General features: G+C 42.3%; 2 protein-coding genes and 1 long non-coding RNA gene across 19 annotated transcripts; 1 reads left to right on the top strand and 2 right to left on the bottom strand.

Moving 5' to 3' along the window:
- Positions 1–51: 51 nt before the first annotated feature.
- LOC110523863 (transmembrane protein 150C) lies at positions 52–4,011 on the bottom strand. 17 transcript variants are annotated; one of them, XM_036977573.2, is made up of 9 exons: positions 3,879–3,971; positions 3,697–3,750; positions 2,818–2,899; positions 2,656–2,709; positions 2,535–2,567; positions 2,346–2,413; positions 1,920–2,047; positions 1,517–1,694; positions 52–1,271 (listed from the first exon to the last, which is right to left on the bottom strand). In XM_036977573.2, exons 3-9 carry the CDS (start codon positions 2,889–2,891, stop codon positions 1,063–1,065), a joined length of 744 nt encoding a protein of 247 aa, XP_036833468.1. In that variant the 5' UTR covers positions 2,892–2,899; positions 3,697–3,750; positions 3,879–3,971; the 3' UTR covers positions 52–1,062. The 17 variants fall into 17 exon arrangements, 16 of the variants coding, with proteins under 16 accessions (XP_036833468.1, XP_090091026.1, XP_090091031.1 ...); XM_090234900.1 differs by having other exon boundaries at positions 2,818–2,932; positions 3,879–3,966; XM_090234905.1 differs by having other exon boundaries at positions 1,935–2,047; positions 3,879–3,963.
- Positions 3,289–19,876, top strand: LOC118964608 (uncharacterized). Its single transcript, XR_005051739.2, has 2 exons — positions 3,289–3,546; positions 19,659–19,876. It is a non-coding gene; the product is annotated as an uncharacterized LOC118964608 (long non-coding RNA).
- Positions 16,351–21,702, bottom strand: LOC110523862 (stearoyl-CoA desaturase 5). The gene is made up of 5 exons (XM_021602948.3): positions 21,247–21,702; positions 19,712–19,842; positions 18,749–18,954; positions 18,218–18,450; positions 16,351–17,980 (listed from the first exon to the last, which is right to left on the bottom strand). The coding sequence occupies exons 1-5, from the start codon at positions 21,491–21,493 to the stop codon at positions 17,757–17,759; spliced, it is 1,041 nt and encodes a 346-aa protein (XP_021458623.2). The 5' UTR covers positions 21,494–21,702; the 3' UTR covers positions 16,351–17,756.
- Between the last annotated feature and the right edge of the window lie 229 nt (positions 21,703–21,931).

A 21,931-nucleotide genomic window follows, 5' to 3' on the forward strand; every position in this document is an offset into this window, starting at 1 on the left:
TTGAGTATAGCCCAATCCTGTACAGTACATTAATCAGAATGCAAAGACATGTTTTATTGTGTAAAATCATTTTAATGTTCTAACAAACAGCAGTATAAAACTGAGATGCATGTGTCAGTTATGCTCGAATGACAGCCAATTGTTGTACTAAATCACATGCAGTGGGAGAGAACACTGAAAAGGATTCCCGTGACTTGTTTAATGGGAGCAACAGTGATATGGTTCAGAATGGCATCATTGTACCTGGGCGATGACCTAAAAAGTAATACCACTGTACTGATCTTCAGAGGCAGAGACTTCCTCACAAACGGTCTGTCTTAAGTCAGGCTGAAAATAGAGGTAGACAGGAAAGCGAGCGAACGCAGCAGAAAACCTCATGCCGGTAGAGGAAGTTGAGTAGAATCCAAACTGGGAGAGGGTGATTGGACTCCCACATTTTGAGGACTTAGCTACAGTGCTGATTTTGCAGGTTTTCCTACTTACAAAGCATGTAGAGGTCTGTAATTGTTATCATAGGTACACTTCAACTGTGAGAGACGGAATCTAAAACATCACATTTGTATGATTTTTAAGTAATTAAGTAGCATTTTATTGCGTCTCTCACAGTTGAAGTGTGCCTATGATAAAAATGACAGACCTCTACATGCTTTGTAAGTAGGAAACCTGCAAAATCAGCAGCGTTATCAAATACTTGTTCTCCCCACTATACATTCATCTGAAAGTCAGTGAGGTGTGGTGTCACTGTTAATCTTGAGACATGAGTTCTCCAACAACTCACAGCTACATGATAAACATCCATGTTCATGTCTTCAATGAAATCCTTTAGCATATTTTAGTGAACACCCCTGCTGATGAGATGACAAAGGTTTCTTATGGAAAGAGTTTGTTGCTTTTGAAAGATCACCTCGACATACAGTAGTCAAGTCAGACATGCTGTAGTGGTTGACTAACTCTTCAGTAAATGACAGCCACTGGAGCCTTTGACCTCCTAAAGACTTCATGTTCATTTCATCCCCCCCCCGACACAACCACAGGCAACTTAACTTTTGTAGCACTCCAAAGCTATAGCTGGTCCGACTGGTACTCGGACACCTCTGAGAAAGTTGCTGACAGGCTGAGAGGCGGGTCGCGGTTGTCGGTGCAGACGATCTCAAAGTGGCAGTGTCTGAACTCGATGGCGAAGGTTGCGAGGAAGCTCAGAAAAAACATGACCAGCGCCCACTGCGCTCGCGCCGCATGCATGTGAAGACGCTGCGCAATCAGTGCAAAGTCTGAACCAGGGGAGTTAAGGATCAAACGAACACTATACAAAACATAAAATGCCTAATTCCTTGCTTCCTTCGAGGTAAACACTGATTAAACTGTTGAATAAGTGAAAGCAAGGTTTCCACCTCTACAGCTGTATCCAGCCCACATACCCATAATATTATACTAACTGTGTAATTAACTTTGTAAAAGCGTCTGCTAAGTGACAAGGGTGAGTCCCTGGTGCAAGCCAAAGCCAGAGGAAGGATACAGAAAAGCATGCAGGCGGTGAGGGCCCCAGACAGCACGAAGCGAGGGATGCCTGCCCTCCGACCCTCGCTCCTAAGGTTGACTTTCAGGGTGATGACAGATTGAACCCAGCAGAACAACGTTCCCAGGCCAAACGTCATGTACGTCCCAATGTTGTGGAGCTCCTTGTCATTTGACAACTAGACCAGACACAAAGACAAAACAGACATGGCTCTTATCTGTTTCATGTTTACTGTGACCCTACAACCTCTGGCAAACATCTGATTATCACTGCAAACCAGGTTGAGGTTTTTGGCTATTTTATCAGTGGTTCCTAAATGTCTAGGCAGTAGGGGCTAGGAGTTGTCAGACTCCTATGAAGTAGGCTAGTGACAGTCTAGGAGTTAGGGGGAAGTGTCTCCTACCTGGAAGTTTCCTACCAGTGTCATGCCGAAGCAGGCCAGGGATAGGGCCACCAGACTGCTGATGTTGAGCCAGGGTTTGTGGACCTGGGGCTTCAGCTGCAGGTATCTGAGGACACCAATGATGAACCCTGAAAGGAGAAACCCCATAAGGGGGGTTCATTCCTGGGCCTGGGGACCCACACTCTTTCCAACTCAATACTAACATCCTCAACAACTGTTTTGTAATGAGCACTACATGGTCTGCCATTGGAACTACTGACTTAATGCATGCCAAGCAATAGACAGCACTTCCCCATTTTATAATGTGCATCCCCTTGTTTCTATTAGTGTGTCTATCCTGCCATTTGTTTTTGGTTCAGTGGTCAATGTTGACTACGTTTTCATGTTCATACAGGAGATAAACAGAAGAACATGCATCAGTCTTACCTACAAAGGCAGCCAGGTTCATGACCTGGCTAAATACACAGCTGGCCGGGGGAGCATTGCCTGCAAAGCTGAGAAATGGAGGGGGAAGATGGGGGACAGAAAGATATAATTGTATTGACAGGAATCACCAAACCTAGGTAAAGATTAGTAACCAGTAAGGTTGGTACTAGTATAGGGTGTGTACTGTACCTTATATATGGAGGGGATTTAAGGCTAGATCGGCTGTGAAAAATTACATGTAATATTTAGAAACTGGTGCGTGGTCATAATAACTGGAATAACATATTGCTACGTTATAAACCATCCTTACTTGTATTCTGAACTCAGGGGTGTTATCTTCTCATCTTCAACAGCTATAAAATACCTGCAACCAATGAGAACCATTTTGTTAATGTCACATACACACACAGCTGTAAAGCCAAATGGTGTGTGAGATAGCAAAAACATCGTGTTTTTAAAAATGTGTACTTACACAACCCAGAGTCCAGCAGCTGTGAAGAGAGAGTACATGGCAGGGAGAAACGTCCAGGGACTGCACTTCCTCATGGCGTCTCCTGTATACAAAGACCGTTTCAAACATCTCCAGTCTGTCAACAGTAAGACAGGAAATGAAGGAGGTAGAACTGTTTTAGAACCAACTAAGGCAAAACGGGTAGAACCTATCCCTGAGTTGTTTGGTGTGTGTTTGAGGGAATTACTGCAACTCAAAATAGAAGCACAGGAATGCTGTTCAGATGCCACACTTCCGAATAGTGAGACCAAGACAAAGTCAGATATACAAAAGAAAAACACAATGATGCTTTGTTCCCTGAATTTTACAATGTAAAAGACTGCAGTCACCTCTTCCGGAGTAATGTTAGGTTTCCATTGAGGAGGACTGAACTGCTAGGGCTAGTAGCCTACTCCAATAGCCTGCTAGCTGCTTCAATAATTAGTTATCGTAAGGCAGTCATACATAATTGCACTTATAATAACCTTGAATTAACTGACATACAGACAGGTGCATGTATATTTAGAGGCAGAGATAAAAGTTGGATGTTTTTGTCTCGGGCATAGCCTTGAATAAAAACGACGTAGCTAACATGCAACGCTTTCCATTCTATTGCTGGCGTGCTGGGAATTGGAATTTAACACCCTGTCAATATGCTGTTATGTCATGTCTGACATTATGCTTCCACAACAGAGACAACTTCACATGTAGGTGAGTGACAACAGTTCAATTTCCCAGACAAGTGTTTTCTTTTGTGGTTCCCCACAATTTATAAAATGGAGGATACCTTCACTAACTGGTTTCACCAATCCTAATATGATTGGGGTCTCTGTTTAATCGTCAGCCACAAACATGAAATACCTCGTCAGCCGGCGCCTGTTGGATTTATATGATGTCTTCTCATTTCATATTTGACTGAAACACGCAGTTTTTGTTATCAGGCATAGTCCCCAGTGAGAGAAATTACGTTGAAAAGACGTCTTTTATAAGTATTTTCCAGATGTAGAAATAAGGTTCTGAATGAAAGTTGAAAAGAGGTATACCTTATTTGGATGCACTGACTAAGTCGCTGTGGATAAGAGCGTCTGCTGAATGTCCAACATGTAAATGTTAAAACAAATACTTGCCAAGCATGCTGGGTATTATTCCAATGAGCTCCGCACCCAACAAGTACACATTTGACCAGACCAAATCTGAACGAATTATAGATGTCTAGGCTAAATTTCACAATTTATAACAGCACGCTACAGTTCGACACAGTTCAGTAGAGTTTAGTAGATTACGGTACGGTAAAGTTTAAATCAGTAGAATACAGTACAGTTTAGTAGAGCAGAGTACATTAGGGTAAAGTAGGGTAAAATACAGTACATTATACTGTACTATACTCTACTGAACTATACTTTTCTTTATTCTACGGTATGTACTATACTCTACTTTTCATAACTATAATGTACTGTCCTGTACTGTGATGTCCAAGTTTATGAAAAACAAATGTCTGTGATTGGACCAAATCTGAATCAATTATAGATGTCTATGTTTGGGCCAAATACAAGTCGGTCCGGACCGGATGTCTAGGGACGTTGAAACCCGACCAAATCTGAACTAAACATAGACATCTATTTTTTTAAGTCAAAATTTGTGGACGTTGCAATCAAGGCCAATCTGGACGCCACCAAGACAAAACGTTGGCGTCGGATAAACACGCGCTAGAGAGCACTAAATCCAAAGATAGTGAGATAGAAAGTGCAGTCCCCAACATGCACCAGGTCATAGGTGATCCTCTCTCTGTTATCTGCAACATGCACCAGGTCATAGGTGATCCTCTCTCTGTTATCAGCCCATTATCTGCTTCAAAATGTCATCCCATCACGTTTTTGCAAAAAGTTAGGCCTCAACCAATTGATGCCTATGTCAACTGGTTATGCTCCCAGCAGGCTTTGCGGTGCCAATGGGAAAATATGAGCGTCAACCAACTGATGCTTATGTCAATGGGAAAATAAAACATTAACCAACTGACTCTTCTGTCAATACATTGCATTCAATGAGAAAAGATGAGTGTCACAATGTTGATGCTTATGTCAATACATCCCAGTCAATAGGAAAAGATGTCTCTCAACCAATTGATGCTTATGTTAATCACAGGAGGCTGCTGATGGGAGAATGGCTCATAATAATGTCCGGAACGAAGCAAATGGAATGGCATCAAACACCTGGAAATCATGTGTTTGACGTATTTGATACCATTCCACTGATTCTGCTCCAGCCATTACCACAATCCCGTCCTCCCCAATTAAATTTCCACAAACATCCTGTGATGTCAATACATTTCATTCAATGGGAAAAGATGTGTGTCACAGGATAGACGCTTATGTCAATACATTTACAGTAGTACTGAGCGATTAGTGCTTTTTGATTAAATGCATTATGTGGGTTGAATGCTGTAACACAGAATAAAACAATTAATAAAAATCCCATGATGGCAGTGACTGCGCATTACCATCATTTATTCACATGACTTTAAAATATTTCAGTTGTTGTGCAAGTCATCATCTCATCTCTATAGAGCTGCTGCCTATGCTGTCTGACAAAATCACTATTTTAGTAGTTCTTCAAAGTAAATAATGTATACTTTTATGACTGCTGAATACCAACTATCAATCACTTCATGTATTTTCAGGTAGAGATACCTCCCGAAGCAACTGCTCTCTATCCCTCTCGATCGTGCGTCTTCTGTCTCTTCTCTCCCTTTCCGGTGTGCCGCACACAGACCGGCGCCTAACAGACCGGCTCCTAATGGATTATGGTCATTATAGTTAATTACCATGTTTTCTGCACTAAACTATGTATAAATTTGGCCTGTAGGAAAATACAACTACATCGCACAGTTTTGACTTGATCTCATTTATCTCTAGAAAAAACTGAGCAGGTCACAGGGGAAAAAATGAACAACATGGAATTAAAATAATTGAACCGATGTTGGTCAATTAGTTGTTTAAAAAACTGAAAAAATAACCTACATTTTGGTTAATCGCTCAGCAATAATTTGCAGTCAATGGGAAAAAATTAGTGTTAATCTATTGACACACTAGATGAATGCTTTGCATTCAATGGGAAAATAAGAGTGTCACAAAGTTGACGCTTATCTCAGTACATTGCATTCAATGGGAAAATAAGTGTCACAAGGTCGACGCTTATCTCAGTACATTGCATTCAATGGGAAAATAAGTGTCACAAGGTTGACGCTTTTCTCAGTACATTGCATTCAATGGGAAAATTTGTGTCACAAGGTCGACGCTTATCTCAGTACATTTCATTAGATGGGAAAATAAGAGTGTCACAAGGGCGACGCTTATCTCAGTACATTGCATTCAATGGGAAAATAAGAGTGTCACAAGGGCGACGCTTATCTCAGTACATTGCATTCAATGGGAAAATAAGAGTGTCACAAGGTTGACGCTTATCTCAGTACATTGCATTCAATGGGAAAATAAGAGTGTCACAAGGTTGACGCTTATCTCAGTACATTGCATTCAATGGGAAAATAAGAGTGTCACAAGGTTGACGCTTATCTCAGTACATTGCATTCAATGGGAAAAATAAGAGTGTCACAAGGTTGACGCTTATCTCAGTACATTGCATTCAATGGGAAAAGATGAGTGTCAACCAATTGATGGTTATGTCAATAACCAATAACACACCCCTACATACACTCGTTCCATCTCCTTCTCTTTGCCTCCCTCCATCTCTCTCTCTACCTCCTCTTTATCCCCCCTCCTCTTCTCTCCCTTCCCCTTCTTACACCCCCTCCACCCTCTCCCCCTTTCTCTCTCTCGCCTTCCTCCCTCTCTCTCTTTTATCTCTCGCTTTCTCCCTTCTTTCTCCTACCTCCCTCTCTCTCTCCCCTCCCTTCCTCTCATCTCTCTCCCTCCCCTCTCCCACCTCTGTCTGTTGACTCTCTCCCCTCCCTTCTTTCTCTTCCCCTCTCCCCTTCTCCCCCTACTCCCCCCTCCATTCTCTCTCCTTCTTTCCCTCCCTCCCCATCTTCTCATCTCTCTTTCCCTCTCCCTCCTCTCTCCCACCTCCACAGACAGGATATTTGACACATAAATATGCATCAAGGGTATTCGCGCACAAGTCAATACATTGCATTCCAGTCAAAAAAGTTGGGTGACACAGCTGCAATGGATAAATTGTTGAAAAACTCACAGACAGGCAGGCAGACAGACAGAAGACAGGCAGACATACAGAAGCAGGTAGGCAGACAGATAGGCAGGCAGACAGACGGACAGATCAACCGACCAACAGGCAGACAAAGACAAACAGACACAGACAGGCAGACAGTTTTCAGGGATGTAGTATGTTCAACCTAGCTTCCTTTCCCCCCAATATTCAACCTCGCTTAGGCATGTATTTAACACCTGCTACTTTAGTTTACATCAACCCTAACCCTAGCTTCATATCTACTACTTGCTCAAGCCTTATGCCTCAACCGTAACCCTAGCTTCATATCTACTACTTGCTCAAGCCTTATGCTTCAACCCTAACCCTAGCTTCATATCTACTACTTGCTCAAACCTTATGCTTCAACCCTAACCCTAAACTTTTGCTTCATCTCTACATTTTGTCTCAACCCGAGCCATAACCCTAACTTCTTGTCCACTAACCCTACACATAACTGGAAAAACAGGAAATAGCTTAATTCATCCTCAACATGGTGCTTTAAACTCTCCCTGAAGTTTCACAAAAACACAGTCTTCTATGTAGCCCGTTCCTGCAGTCAAAGACCAAAAGCGCCCTCTTTGGCTTCATGGGTGGAATGTTATTCATATTTTTCATAATGAATAAATACTGATGAAAATCCAGTGTTTTTATGTTGAACGGTTTTGTTATATTTCAGTCTTCTGTGATGTGCAATATTGGGATGAACACTCATAATTGAATACATTTCAACTCTATATCTGACATGGTACCGTTGTTTTATTTTTTTAAGCCCATAACCATGAGTGTGAGATGTATATTTTTGCAAGCCGGACCATAGACCATCTTCCATAGAGGAAAGCATTTCCTACAGCCCTCATATAACCATGACTCACCCGTGGTCTGCAATTGCGCAAGCTAACCATCCTTCCGCACAACCCATTGCGACTTTATAGGGATGCCCTGTGTCGAGGCGCAGCTTACCGTGGCAACAGGAAATAGCTTAATTCATCCTCAACATGGTGCCTTAAACTCTCCCTGAAGTTTCACTAAAACACTGTCTTCTATCCTCTGTAGGACAGTCAATTCTTAATGTAAAGACTTGAAGCGGTTGAATCTTTTCAAATTTGACATATTTGTGACTAGGGGACCGTCATGACCTGGCATATGAAATTTGAAGTCAATCAACCCAATAGCATTTTTGACCTCCATTGGACACAATGGTCTTGCAGTTCTAGAAGTTAAGAGCCTTCTTAGAATTAATTCTGAAGAGGATATTGTTCACATTAGTTTAGATTGACTCGAAACTTGAAACTGTGTCTGTCTTTCTTTCGGTCTGCCTATGTCTGTCTGCCTGCATTTCTATCTATCTGTCTGTCAGCCTTTGCCTGCCTACCGATTTGTCTGCCTGTCGGTCTCTGTCTGTCTGAGTTTTTCACCAATTTATCAAGCTGTATCACCAACCTTGTTGCTTTAATTGCAATGTATTGACTTATGCATCAATGTCCTGTCTGTGGAGGTGGGAGAGAGAGGAGGGAGATGGAGCGAGAGATGAGAAGAGAAGAGATGCAGCGATGGAATGAAGGAGGGAGAGATAATGGAGGGGGGAGAAATAGAGAGGGTGAAGGCGGGAGGGGAGGGAGGGGAGCGAGAGAGTCAACTGACAGAGTAGGGAGAGCGAGAGATGAGGAGAGAGAGGGAAGATGGAGAGGGTCAAGGAGGGATTGGGGAGAGGAGTGAGGGGAAAAAGAGAGATGGAAGAGAGAGACAAAGGGAGAAAGAGAAAGAAAAAGGGAAAGATAGGTGGTACAAGAAGGGGGAGGGAGGTAAAGAGGAGCTAGAGAGAAAGAGACAGAGGGAATCAAAGAGGAGAGAGAGGTAGAGGGGGATTCGAGAGAGAGAGAGACATGTATGTCTGTCTGTGAGTCTCATCTTTTCATATTTTCCAATTGACTGGAATTTATTGACATAAGCATCAATTTGTTGACACTCATCTATTCCCATTGACTGGAATGGATTGACATAAGCATCATCCTTGTGACAATCATCCCATTGGATGCTATGTATTGACCTGTCAACCCTGTGACACATCTTTTCCCATTGAATGCAATATATTCAAATCAAATGTATTTGTCACATGCACATGGTTAGCAGATGTTAATGCGAGTGTAGCGAAATGCTTGTGCTTCTAGTTCCGACAATGCAGTAATAACCAACGAGTAATCTAACCTAACAATTCCAAAACTACTACCTTATACACACAAGTGTAAAGGGATAAAGAATATGTACATAAAGATATATGAATGAGTAATGGTACAGAACGGCATAGGCAAGATGCAGTAGATGGTATCGAGTACAGTATATACATATGAGATGAGTAATGTAGGGTATGTAAACATTATATTAAGTAGCATTGTTTAAAGTGGCTAGTGATATATTTTACATCAATTTCCATCATTTCCCATTATTAAAGTGGTTGGAGTTGAGTCAGTGTGTTGGCAGCAGCCACTCAATGTTAGTGGTGTCCTGGAGGGCAGGTAGTTTGCCCCTGGTGATGCGTTGTGCAGACCTCACTACCCTCTGGAGAGCCTTACGGTTGTGGGCGGAGCAGTTGCCGTACCAGGCGGTGATACAGCCCGACAGGGTGCTCTCGATTGTGCATCTGTAGAAGTTTGTGAGTGCTTTTGGTGACAAGCCGAATTTCTTCAGCCTCCTGAGGTTGAAGAGGCGCTACTGCGCCTTCTTCACAACGCTGTCTGTGTGGGTGGACCAAATCAGTTTGTCTGTGATGTGTACGCCGAGGAACTTAAAACTTACTACCCTCTCCACTACTGTCCCATCGATGTGGATAGGGGGGTGCTCCCTCTGCTGTTTCCTGAAGTCCACAATCATCTCCTTTGTTTTGTTGACGTTGAGTGTGAGGTTATTTTCCTGACACCACACTCCGAGGGCCCTCACCTCCTCCCTGTAGGCCGTCTCGTCGTTGTTGGTAATCAAGCCTACCACTGTAGTGTCGTCCGCAAACTTGATGATTGACCTGTCAATCCCGTGTCACAAGTATTGACCTGTCAACCCCGTGTCACAAGTATTGAACTGTCAACCCCGTGTCACAAGTATTGACCTGTCAACCTGTCAACATCTTTTCCATCTTTTCCAGCAGTACGCCTCTTGTTTTCAGCACGCAAGCTGTCCTATCCTACTCTAGAGCCTGTGTGACGTGAGAGCAGGCCACTTGGAGCTGCTCTGCTGTGGTGCGTCTCCCAAGTGTGTGGGTTTCTGCTGTATTCAATTATGCTAATGCATACTATGCTATTATAATGGAATTGTGTTATGTTGGCATGTTGCCAATGGCTATAGAGTAAAACCATAATAGATCTTCTGTACTTGAAATGAAAAAGAAAATGCACACAAACGTTCCTCCATCCTCAGAGGACTTGGGAGGGACATCAGCTGCTTTTCCCAGACAATAAACATAAAAACGGGGGAGATTTGCATTAAAGTTCTCGAAAACCATACACAAAATGTATCATTGGACCCAATGTTCTAGGAAGAGGTCATCGTTTCATGAAGTCTGAAGGAAGTAACCAAATGGAAAAAGTGGTGAGCAAGTTTGGTCCAAAAAACACATTTTCATTAGGTCAAATGAATTTGTGTTAGAGGTTTAATTATGCTTGTATCTAAAGTAAAGTAGATCATTTAAAGATTGTTCTATACCTCAGTTAGGCTCTCTTTAAGCTTCAATATGAGGTCCTAAACCAGCATGAAACGGTTTGCCTTGGAGTAAGTAGAGCTAATGGCTATGGGGTAAGTTGAGCCAATTGAATTGTTTTGTTCCCAGGCTTAACGCAAGACATTATCACTGGGATATGAGGTAACAACAGGGCTTGGCCTATGTTAAAAGTGTTGTTTTTTAAAGTACAAAGTCTTCGTTAAGTCTTAAGCCTGTGTTAAAATCTGCTTAAAATGATTAAAAGACAATGGTTTTAAAATGGTAGTGGTCATATTTCATTCAGTACAGAAGTTTGTAGTTTATCCTGTCCCGCGGCTCAACTTACCTCATACCCAGGGTAAGTTGTGTCAAGATACCACTTTTTTTGGACAAGCTTTGCATTGAAAACTAATGTTCAAAATTAATTCAGATTTTTCCAAAGATACACAATATCCTTACCCCCACTTTTGCCCTCAGAACAGCCTCAATTTGTTAGGGCATGGACTCTACAAGCTGTCAAAAACGTTCCACAGGGATGCTGGCCCATGTTGACTCCAGTGCTTCCCCCAGTTGTGTCAAGTTGGCTTGATGTCGTTTGGGTGGTGGACCATTGATACACACGGGGAACTGTTGAGTGTGAAAAACAGTTCTTGACACAAACCAGTGCGCCTGGCACCTACCTAAACCCTGTTCAAAGACACTTACATTTTTCTGAATGGCACACATACATAATCCATGTCTCAAATGTCTCAAGGCTTAAAAAAACTTATTTAAACTTTCTCCTCCCCTTCATTTACACTGATTGAAGTGGATTTAACAAGTGACATAGTTTTCACCTGGATACACCTGGCCAGTCTATGTCATGGAAAGAGCAGGTGTTCTTAATGTTTTGTATACTCAGTGGTATCTTTGTTAGAAACAATACTATATTTCCCTTGATGGAGTGATGCTGAATGTCAAAAATGGCTCAACTTACCCCACTCTCCCCTATACGATAGTTGATTCTTGAAAAAGCCCTCTCCAACGCATGGCACAAAGTCAACAAACACACACATAAAGCATCTGTATTAAATCATTTCTCTTAGCTATAATAATGGCACGATGATACACTATAGACATTCAGATACCCACACGTCAGTTTAATCATATGTATCCTCTCAGCCGGATCCAGTCATTTACAAAGGAAACTCCACCATCTGGACGTGTTCACCCATCTGGTCCCCACAAATGCTATTTCTAGGGGGTTTAGGGTTAAGTTTAGAATTAGGGTTAGGGTTAGGAGCTAGGTTTAGTTTTAGGGCTAGGTTTTGGGATTAGGGTAAAGTTAGGGGTTTAGGGAAAATATGATTTTGAATGGGGCTGAATTGTGTGTCGCCACAAGGTTAGTTATACAAGACTGTGTGTGTGTGTGTGTATGAGTGTGTGTATGAGTTTAACGAGGGGTCCTCACAAGAATAGTAAACTAAGAAAAAAACTGACCAACTGGGGACGTTTTGTTAGTCCCCATAAGGAAAAAGGCTATTTCTAGGGGTTTGGGGTTAAGATTAGGGTTAGGGTTAGGGGTTAAAGGTTAGGGTTAGGAGTTGGGTTTTCGGGTTAGGGTAAGGGTTCGATTTAGGGTTCAGTTTAGAGTAAGGAGTTAGAGAAAATAGGATTTTGAATGGGAATCAATTGTGTGTCTCCACAAGGTTAGCTAAACACAACTGTATGTGTGTGTCCAATTAGAACTAAACCAGAAGTATATAGGCTATTGATATCGACACAGTATAAAACCCACACAAGACAGGTACAGATAACAAACAAATACAGCCATTCCACCACTGGGGGAGGAAAACACAGGCATACAACAGATGAGCTCATCTCTCAACAATACTATAAAGTACAGTAGAGCAGTAATACAAGTCCTATGGTAATGTTATCACTCCTTACACATGATAATAGAGTGGAATCAATTCATCAAAGGGATAGATCAAAGTTCAGGAACATGCTCTCGTAACCTCACGTCTTTTTCTCATGTTCTGTCTTGTATTGAATTCAAATCTGAATCGCTCCCACTACGAAGTACATCATGAACGAGAGACTTCTGTTTTATAACTGAGAGTAGTGGTGTGGTGTCATGTAAATGTGGAGACTGAACTTTCAGCATAGTGAGTAGATAACGCTGAAATGCTCCTGCAAGCGTTTTTTAAACAACTAATTCGTCGCCATGGAAGCTGCAGTACGGCCTTGTTTTGACTGATATATTGAATATCTACCCGCCACTTCTTCCACGGTCCGTTAGATTCTCTGAAAGCATAGACGTGAACTGTGATCATTAAAGACTGAATCAGTCAGAGACCAGTAATACTCATCCACTCAGTCTGACTCGTCAGTCATCTATCTGACCTCGTCAGTCATCTATCTATCTGACCTCCTCAGTCATCTATCTGACCTCCTCAGTCATCTATCTGACCTCCTCAGTCATCTATCTGACCTCCTCAGTCATCTATCTGACCTCCTCAGTCATCTATCTGACCTCCTCAGTCATCTATCTGACCTCCTCAGTCATCTATCTGACCTCCTCAGTCATCTATCTGACCTCCTCAGTCATCTATCTGACCTCCTCAGTCATCTATCTGACCTCCTCAGTCATCTATCTGACCTCCTCAGTCATCTACCTGACCTCCTCAGTCATCTATCTGACCTCCTCAGTCATCTATCTGACCTCCTCAGTCATCTATCTGACCTCCTCAGTCATCTATCTGACCTCCTCAGTCATCTATCTATCTGCTTCTCAGACATATACTTAGACTTTTCTTTATTCCACATGTCTGTGTCTCGCAGACAAGCTGAACATGGAGGGAAACAGACAAGTTATACATCACAGGCGATACATTCTGATTGATGGTAAGGCAAGGGAATAAAATAAACGTTCCCCGCAACCAGTGGCCCTATTTCACATCACCTAAGGACATCTCAATGTGATGAAGGATTGAAGGGGGGTGGGGACTTGGTACAGGTGACGTGAGTTTCCACGCTAGAGGGAACACACCAGGGACCTTTCCTCTCTCCCTTACGCCACGTTCTGGTAAACATGTTGAAACATATTAAAGTTAACCCCCATACACCCTTACCTCTGCATGTGACTGACATTTACCGTCCACGTTTCGGTCGGTGACTTTTTTCAAGACACGACAATCAAAACGTTGACAATAAACAGCATGTGTATCCTGAATGCAGGGGTCATCTTTTATAATGCCTCCCCACCAGTCACCCTGCACTAGAAACCCTTCTCCACATATTAACGTACTGCAGAGCCTGGCTTGTGGAAGCTCATGCAACAGGTAAGTAACAATGCTAGGATTTGATTTTCTGATTTCAAAAGGTGTCTGGTTGTCTTGGTTTCCAGACTAAACCTTGGATTAACTAACCAGTGAGTCAAAAACAACATAATGTACAATTCGGGGATCCAAAAGACCAAAGTACAAAACATGACTTTCGGAAGGCTATTAAGTCTATGTCTGGTAACAGTAATGTTAATTAATTACCGTCATGTGTTTTGAAGGACTCTGTTGCTGTATATGACAAAACTGAATGAGCACTTTTATCATCTGGTAGGCTGTTTGATTCAGTGATTCTCTGTCTCTGTACAACCCTGAGTGGATGAACCAGTGAGAGCTGGTCAAACCTTTAGTTTTTTGCTATTCTCAGTAAAGGTGGTACATAAAGCCCTGAAATCCTTAGATCAGAGAAAGCCTGCAGGTCCTGATCTTCTGGATCCCTGCTTTTTAAATCTGGCAGCTGATTTCATAGCTGAACCACTTACATATCTGTTCAATCTAACCCTGGAATGTAATGAAATTCCCGAAAATCTGGAAATCAGCATTTGTCCTACCACTTTTAAAAGGGGGAGATCCAACTCTTTTATCTGGCTTCAGGAAGAAGCATAGCACAATTACAGCAGCCATTAAGGTTTTAAATGATATCACTTAAGCCCTTGACAAAAAACAGCACTGTGTCTCACTTTTTATTGATCTCTCTAAGGCTTTTGGTACAGTTGATCATGCTATACTAAGGCTGAGATTGTCGAGTGTAGGTCTTTCAGAGCATGCAGTTGCATGGCTTGCCAACTACAGTGCCTTGCGAAAGTATTCGGCCCCCTTGAACTTTGCGACCTTTTGCCACATTTCAGGCTTCAAACATAAAGATATAAAACTGTATTTTTTTGTGAAGAATCAACAACAAGTGGGACACAATCGTGAAGTGGAACGACATTTATTGGATATTTCAAACTTTTTTAACAAATCAAAAACTGAAAAATTGGGCGTGCAAAATTATACAGCCCCTTTACTTTCAGTGCAGCAAACTCTCTCCAGAAGTTCAGTGAGGATCTCTGAATGATCCAATGTTGACCTAAATGACTAATGATGATAAATACAATCCACCTGTGTGTAATCAAGTCTCCGTATAAATGCACCTGCACTGTGATAGTCTCAGAGGTCCGTCAAAAGCGCAGAGAGCATCATGAAGAACAAGGAACACACCAGGCAGGTCCGAGATACTGTTATGAAGAAGTTTAAAGCCGGATTTGGATACAAAAAGATTTCCCAAGCTTTAAACATCCCAAGGAGCACTGTGCAAGCGATAATATTGAAATGGAAGGAGTATCAGACCACTGCAAATCTACCAAGACCTGGCCGTCCCTCTAAACTTTCAGCTCATACAAGGAGAAGACTGATCAGAGATGCAGCCAAGAGGCCCATGATCACTCTGGATGAACTGCAGAGATCTACAGCTGAGGTGGGAGACTCTGTCCATAGGACAACAATCAGTCGTATATTGCACAAATCTGGCCTTTATGGAAGAGTGGCAAGAAGAAAGCCATTTCTTAAAGATATCCATAAATGTGTCGTTTAAAGTTTGCCACAAGCCACCTGGGAGACACACCAAACATGTGGAAGAAGGTGCTCTGGTCAGATGAAACCAAAATTGAACTTTTTGGCAACAATGCAAAACGTTATGTTTGGCGTAAAAGCAACACAGCTGAACACACCATCCCCACTGTCAAACATGATGGTGACAGCATCATGGTTTGGGCCTGATTTTCTTCAGCAGGGACAGGGAAGATGGTTAAAATTGATGGGAAGATGGATGGAGCCAAATATAGGACCATTCTGGAAGAAAACCTGATGGAGCCTGCAAAAGACCTGAGACTGGGACGGAGATTTGTCTTCCAACAAGACAATGATCCAAAACATAAAGCAAAATCTACAATGGAATGGTTCAAAAATAAACATATCCAGGTGTTAGAATGGCCAAGTCAAAGTCCAGACCTGAATCCAATCGAGAATCTGTGGAAAGAACTGAAAACTGCTGTTCACAAATGCTCTCCATCCAACCTCACTGAGCTCGAGCTGTTTTGCAAGGAGGAATGGGAAAAAATTTCAGTCTCTCGATGTGCAAAACTGATAGAGACATACCCCAAGCGACTTACAGCTGTAATCGCAGCAAAAGGTGGCGCTACAAAGTATTAACTTAAGGGGGCTGAATAATTTTGCACGCCCAATTTTTCAGTTTTTGATTTGTTAAAAAAGTTTGAAATATCCAATAAATGTCGTTCCACTTCATGATTGTGTCCCACTTGTTGTTGATTCTTCACAAAAAAATACAGTTTTATATCTTTATGTTTGAAGCCTGAAATGTGGCAAAAGGTCGCAAAGTTCAAGGGGGCCGAATACTTTCGCAAGGCACTGTATATGTCTGATAGAACTCAGTGCACTCAATTGGATGGGCTTATGTCTGTTGAATTGTCTGTCTTTAATGGTGTGCCCCAAGGCTATGTACTTGATCCTCTCTTATTCACTATTCATATAAATGATTTAGACAAAAATGTCCAAAATGCGCAACTTCATTTTTATGCTGATGATACTGTTATTTACTGTTGTGCCTCGTCTCTTACAAAAGCTTTCCAGAACTTGCAAACTGCTTTTTATACTGTTCAACATACCTTGTGTCAATTGAAGCTTATCCTCAATACTGACAAAACTAAACTAATAGTGTTTTCTAAAGCAAGAAATAGACCTCTGAACCTTTCACCTATTACTACCTATCAGGGCAAGGAGATTGAGGTTGTAACCTCATATAAATATCTTGGAATTTTAATTGATGACAGCCTCTTTTAAATTGCATATTCAACATCTTACAAAAAATTGATGCTGAAATTGTGATTTTATTTTAGGAATAAGGCCTGTTTTTCTTTTGAAGCCAGGGGGCTAGTATCAGCTACATTCATGCCTTTACTAGACTATGGTGATATTTTATATATGAATGCTTCCGCTCAGTGTTTGATATTAATTGACACTCTTTACCATGGCACTTTGAGATTTATTTTAAACTGCAAAACCCTTATGCACTACTGCACTTTGTATACCAGGGTTGGTTGGCCTTCTCTAGTCACTCGTTGGCTCAGTCACTGGTATACTTTTATTTATAAAGCCATTTTGGGTTTACTACCTTTTTATTTGGGCATTTTTATTGTTCAGAAATGTGGTGGGTACTCTCTTCATTCGCTGGACTTTATCCTGCTAACTGTTCCAAGTGTCCGAACTGAATTTGGTTAAAAGGGCTTTTATGTACTCTGCGCCAACGTCTTGGAACGCCTTACAAAATACTTTTAAACTGGAAGAACTTGTCCCGATGGGTATTTTTAAATTACTGATGAATGATCTTGAGACTGATTCCCTGACCTGTCAATGTTTTTTAATTTGCAGTTTTTGATTTTGTTATACTCTTGTGAATTCTATGGATTTTACTAGATTACTTGTAGTTTTTCATGTTGTTTGTCTGTAATTTTTGTAATGACTTGGCACTGCCTATCTTGGCCAGGACGCTCTTGAAAATGAGATTTTAAATCTCAATGAGCCCAAAATAAATCAATCAATCAAATGAGAAACCATAATGCAGTGGCGGTCTAAGAATATATTGACGTCTCACCATGGACTTCTCAACCACGACTTGGTTCAGTGAGAACCACCACTCATGCTTCTTTATCTTGTGTGCTGTTGACCGCTCCGTAGCTCCCATCCCCTGTCCTTAGTTTCCTGAACTGTATTGTTTCCACGGAGGCTTTCTTGCGGTTGCTGGCCAGGCCCATCCAGCACATGAGATCGATAAAACAGGTGGTGGGGTTGAAGCGCAGGCCGAACTCACTGGTAGAGTAGTCAAAGGGGAACGTGTGGTGGAAGTTATGGAAACCCTCACCTAGGAGTATGTGTATAGGGGATAGGAGTGGAAGTACAAATGTTATATGCATTATTTTGCATACAGTTCCAGTCATTTCTGTCCATTCATCTGAATCATACGAGATCAGACAATATATCAGACAAGTCAAAGCAGTAATGAAGAGTGACCCTAGATACAGCAACGTTATCAGTCACTACAGTATAAGACATTGTATAGGAGTTATAACATGTTATAACAGGTCATAGCCAGACTCACCGATGGCTCCGAAGGTGACCCAGCGGTTCTCGCGGGGGCTGATGTTCTGGTCGTACGGCCGGTTCCCGTACATGTGGGCGGCGCTGTTCACCAGCCAGGTGACGTTGAGCGAGACCGTGTAACGCAAGATGGATGCCAGGAAGTAGGAGTTCCACAGTGTCTCACCCCAAAAGTACCAGGGAACCACAGTGGGAACCAGGAAGCACATGATCAGGACTGAGGTCTTATAATACCTGGGATGAAATAGTAGAAAGGGAGAGGAGGTGAGAGGGAAGAGAGGAGAGGGATGACGAGAGGAGGAGAGTAGAGAGGGAGGAGAGGAGAGGAGAGGAGAGGAGGGGTGACGAGAGGAGAAGAGTAGAGAGGGAAGAGTAGAGGACAGTATATCTTAGCTCTTATTCAGAGTAACTTGTGATATCTGTATTCAACTTACAGTAAAACAAGCGCAGCGTTAGGGTGTCGTGTTCTGGTCAATCAAACGGGGCTAGAGCTAGGGCTAAGGGTCCATGTGAAATGGGGCAGTGGACCCACCTTCTCTGGAACTGGACCACGGGGTCAGCCAAGAGATCAGTGACGTCCAGCTTTCTTCCCTTCTCGATGACATCACTGTGTTTACGCACAAACAGCCAGCCAATGTGAGCGAAGAAAAAGCCTCGTGTTGCATTGTGGGGGTCTGCATCTGTCTCTGAGAACTTGTGGTGCACACGGTGGTCTCTTGCCCACTCATAGATATCATTCTGGAGAAGAGAGGAGGAAAACGATGTGTGAAAATGTGCAAAGTGAACATTTTGAATCCTGCATTCAGGCACGTTTTACATAAAGAGGACATTCCGTTTCTGGTGGACGTTCATAATTTATTTGTGGAAGAGAGACATGACATAATCTACAGTTTGCTATTCTAGAAAAGTCTCTTAGTGCACCTGGGTAATCATGACGACACCACTATTCTTTCTGCCCAGGAGACTTCCCACAGCAGTCATTGTTTCCCTGCTTTAGAAACCAGTGGTGTAATATATTTCAGGTGCTGGGAGGAGACTGAGCACAACGGTCAGCCACTTAATTAGATTCATTAAGCTGAAACTCAGATCAAATGGGGTCATGGGTTCCAGAGGGATGAAACTCAGCTCAGGTTTATAGCTGCCAGTTTGTCTGTTGGGTTGTGTTTTGGTCCTTTCCTCAGAGGTAATGCTGACATGACGCAGCAGAGCCTCAGAGAGACTTCGGAAGAAATAGCTTTTGATTTGTACAAGTAGATATTAAACAATTAATATCTACCTGTTTTAGAAATGTATTTCAAAAACGCTGACGTCTTTTATGTGTCTGAAAGGGCATAAAGACCAGCAATACGATACTACATTGAAGTTGTATATTTATCCCCTGTGCTTTATGAAGGTTCTCTAATGAGTGACTCCCACCTGAACTAATTAACACATATCTTCAGGGGACGTCAACAGTTCGGGGGGAGAGAGAGAGGAATGGAGGACATTAACTAACCTGGAAGGCCATGGAGTTGGCGGCTGCGAGGAAGACTCTGAGAGGAAGCTTGGCCCTGTAGGAGCGGTGGCTCCACAGCCGATGGGCCCCTGCTGTCACCCCCAGGGCTGTCACGATGAAACACACGTAGGCTGCAACAACACACCAGAAGAGACGACAGTCATTTTTTTTTTAAATGAATAAACATATAGGTGAATACCCTCCTGTTACACACCTGAGCACACAACAGTTTCATCTTTAAAAAAAACACATTCCTCTCTTTTATTTGACATTCATCTATCTGGGTTATTCTCAGTGAGATGAAATCTCTTTTGCAAGAGAGGCCTGGTCCAGGATAGCAGCAGGTTAGTAACTGTTACAGGTGGATACCAGGCTGAGAGTTTATTCTCATCCAAATCTCCCTGTTTGGCACCCAGTTCACAAAAAAAAAAGGTGCTTTTGAATAATGAGGGCTCATAGACCGGAGGCTGTGCAGCTATAAATAGTGTTCCCCCCCCCCCCCCCCCCCTTGTTCAAACAATTAATTACTAGACTAATGAAAAGGGTTCCACTTGGGAGAGCTGTGCTGTCTGACTTCTCTGTGGAATTGATTCCAGGAACAGTGGATCACTGTGATGACTGACTGGGGCATGGTAAACACCCACCCAGAGTGGCACAGACACTGTCCATACAGGGCTGGACACACTGTGACTGGATGTGGTTCAGCTTCAAAGTTTTCCAAGAAAATAAACAAATGACAGATTATGGTTATCCCTCAATTCATATCTTAATAGCTCAAAATGATGTAGCTAATAATTATAACATGGTCATTTGGTAGATGACAACACTTGATTTAAATGATTATTTTTAATTTGTTTCGGATATTACCTACCATATATTAATGTTTTAGGTCATCAATACACTTTCTAACTTAACCTTTAAACAGGTTTAATTTAGAAACCCTTATTAAAACACGAAGCCTGCTGTTTCTGACATGGTGCGTACTTGACGCCACTACATTTTGAAGGAACAATCTGTTCAAGATGTTCAATTGTCATCTCAATTATCTCAGTGAAAGCTCTCACAGCAAAAAAATATATGTACTCTAAAAAAAAATCAACATATTAGCTGGCGTGAATTAAACGTCTAATAAGACAATACCTTTCCAGTTATGAAATCAGAGGAATTACTGTCTCTAAAATAGTTGGTTACAGAGTAAGAAGACAGGTTACTCTGCTCTATAATACTGAAAAAACACAATGCCTTTTTTTTAGGTCAAATTAAATTCACAGAAGCATTAAGGAGTAATTAAATTCACACGCGCAATACTAATCATTATTTATAGTGCTGGCATCTCCTTTGTTTACACATAAATGTGTTAACATCAATAGCATACACTTTGGGAGTCGGGTAGGCTACATATAACATGCATCTCATCACGTATTCAGTGGCATCTGCTTGCACCGACCGACTGCAATGGTAATTTCCAGAAGTTGCACAAGCACGCTGAGTGGTAGCCTCCACACGGCAAGTTATCTCCGGCAGATAAGACTTACACCAGACCCAGGTAAGGAGCTTCGCTCTGGGGATAACAAGGATGGAATACACCGCCCCGATGTGCAGAAGGGCCATGAGGATAACGTTTCTCCATACGATTCCCAGAGACCGCCACCGGTCAGCCTTCTCATCTCCAGCCCGACACCGAGCTTCCATCGCCATCTCGCTGCAGTCCTCAGGTTCCATTTGCTCCTTGACTACAGTCTCCCCATCGTGAAGAACAACTGCGTCCGGAACACTCACCATCTCCACTGCGCAATGTGGGAATATGGTCTATGATCAGTCCGACTAGGCTAAAACGAATTTACCCCAATGGAAAATATAAAGTCACAAACTATGTAGCAAAAACGCATACATTTCCAGGTAAAAGCTCTCACTGAATCTCTCGCCTTCCTCTGCTCTGACCTCAATGCCAGTGAGGATGAAGTGCGCTGGCTGAGAGCGTTGAAAGCCCTACTGTGGCGCGCACGGAAGCTGCAGTGGCGCAGCCAATAGCGTGCCGCAGCTGAGGTGGTCCTGATGTCAGAACACTTGGAATCAGGACCAGCTGAGTGCAAGGATGATGATCTAGGAAAATAGCTTATCTTGTACAGTTGAGCTTTTTACCGAAAGGTTTTCAAGCAACAGGACTGTTTGTAGAAGAGCATATTTGCCACAAGACGATCAAAGTAGGTGTTGTGTGCA

This window comes from Oncorhynchus mykiss, chromosome 5 (genome assembly GCF_057628025.1).
Source record: "Oncorhynchus mykiss isolate SJ-2025 chromosome 5, ASM5762802v1, whole genome shotgun sequence".
Lineage (NCBI taxonomy): Eukaryota > Metazoa > Chordata > Actinopteri > Salmoniformes > Salmonidae > Oncorhynchus > Oncorhynchus mykiss.

Bases quoted from the DNA above. Each gene is read 5' to 3' on its own strand.
- LOC110523863 (XM_090234901.1), bottom strand. From the start codon at position 2,891: ATGAGGAAGTGCAGTCCCTGGACGTTTCTCCCTGCCATGTACTCTCTC. The intron at 2,710-2,817 runs GTAAGTACACAT...CATTGGTTGCAG, and splicing joins GCTGCTGGACTCTGGGTTGT to GTATTTTATAGCTGTTGAAG. The intron at 2,048-2,345 runs GTAAGACTGATG...TTCTCCTTTCAG, and splicing joins GAACCTGGCTGCCTTTGTAG to GGTTCATCATTGGTGTCCTC.
- LOC110523862 (XM_021602948.3), bottom strand. From the start codon at position 21,493: ATGGTGAGTGTTCCGGACGCAGTTGTTCTTCACGATGGGGAGACTGTA. The intron at 19,843-21,246 runs GTAAGTCTTATC...GTGTTGTTGCAG, and splicing joins GCTCCTTACCTGGGTCTGGT to CCTACGTGTGTTTCATCGTG. The intron at 17,981-18,217 runs GTGAGTCTGGCT...ACATACTCCTAG, and splicing joins GGTCACCTTCGGAGCCATCG to GTGAGGGTTTCCATAACTTC.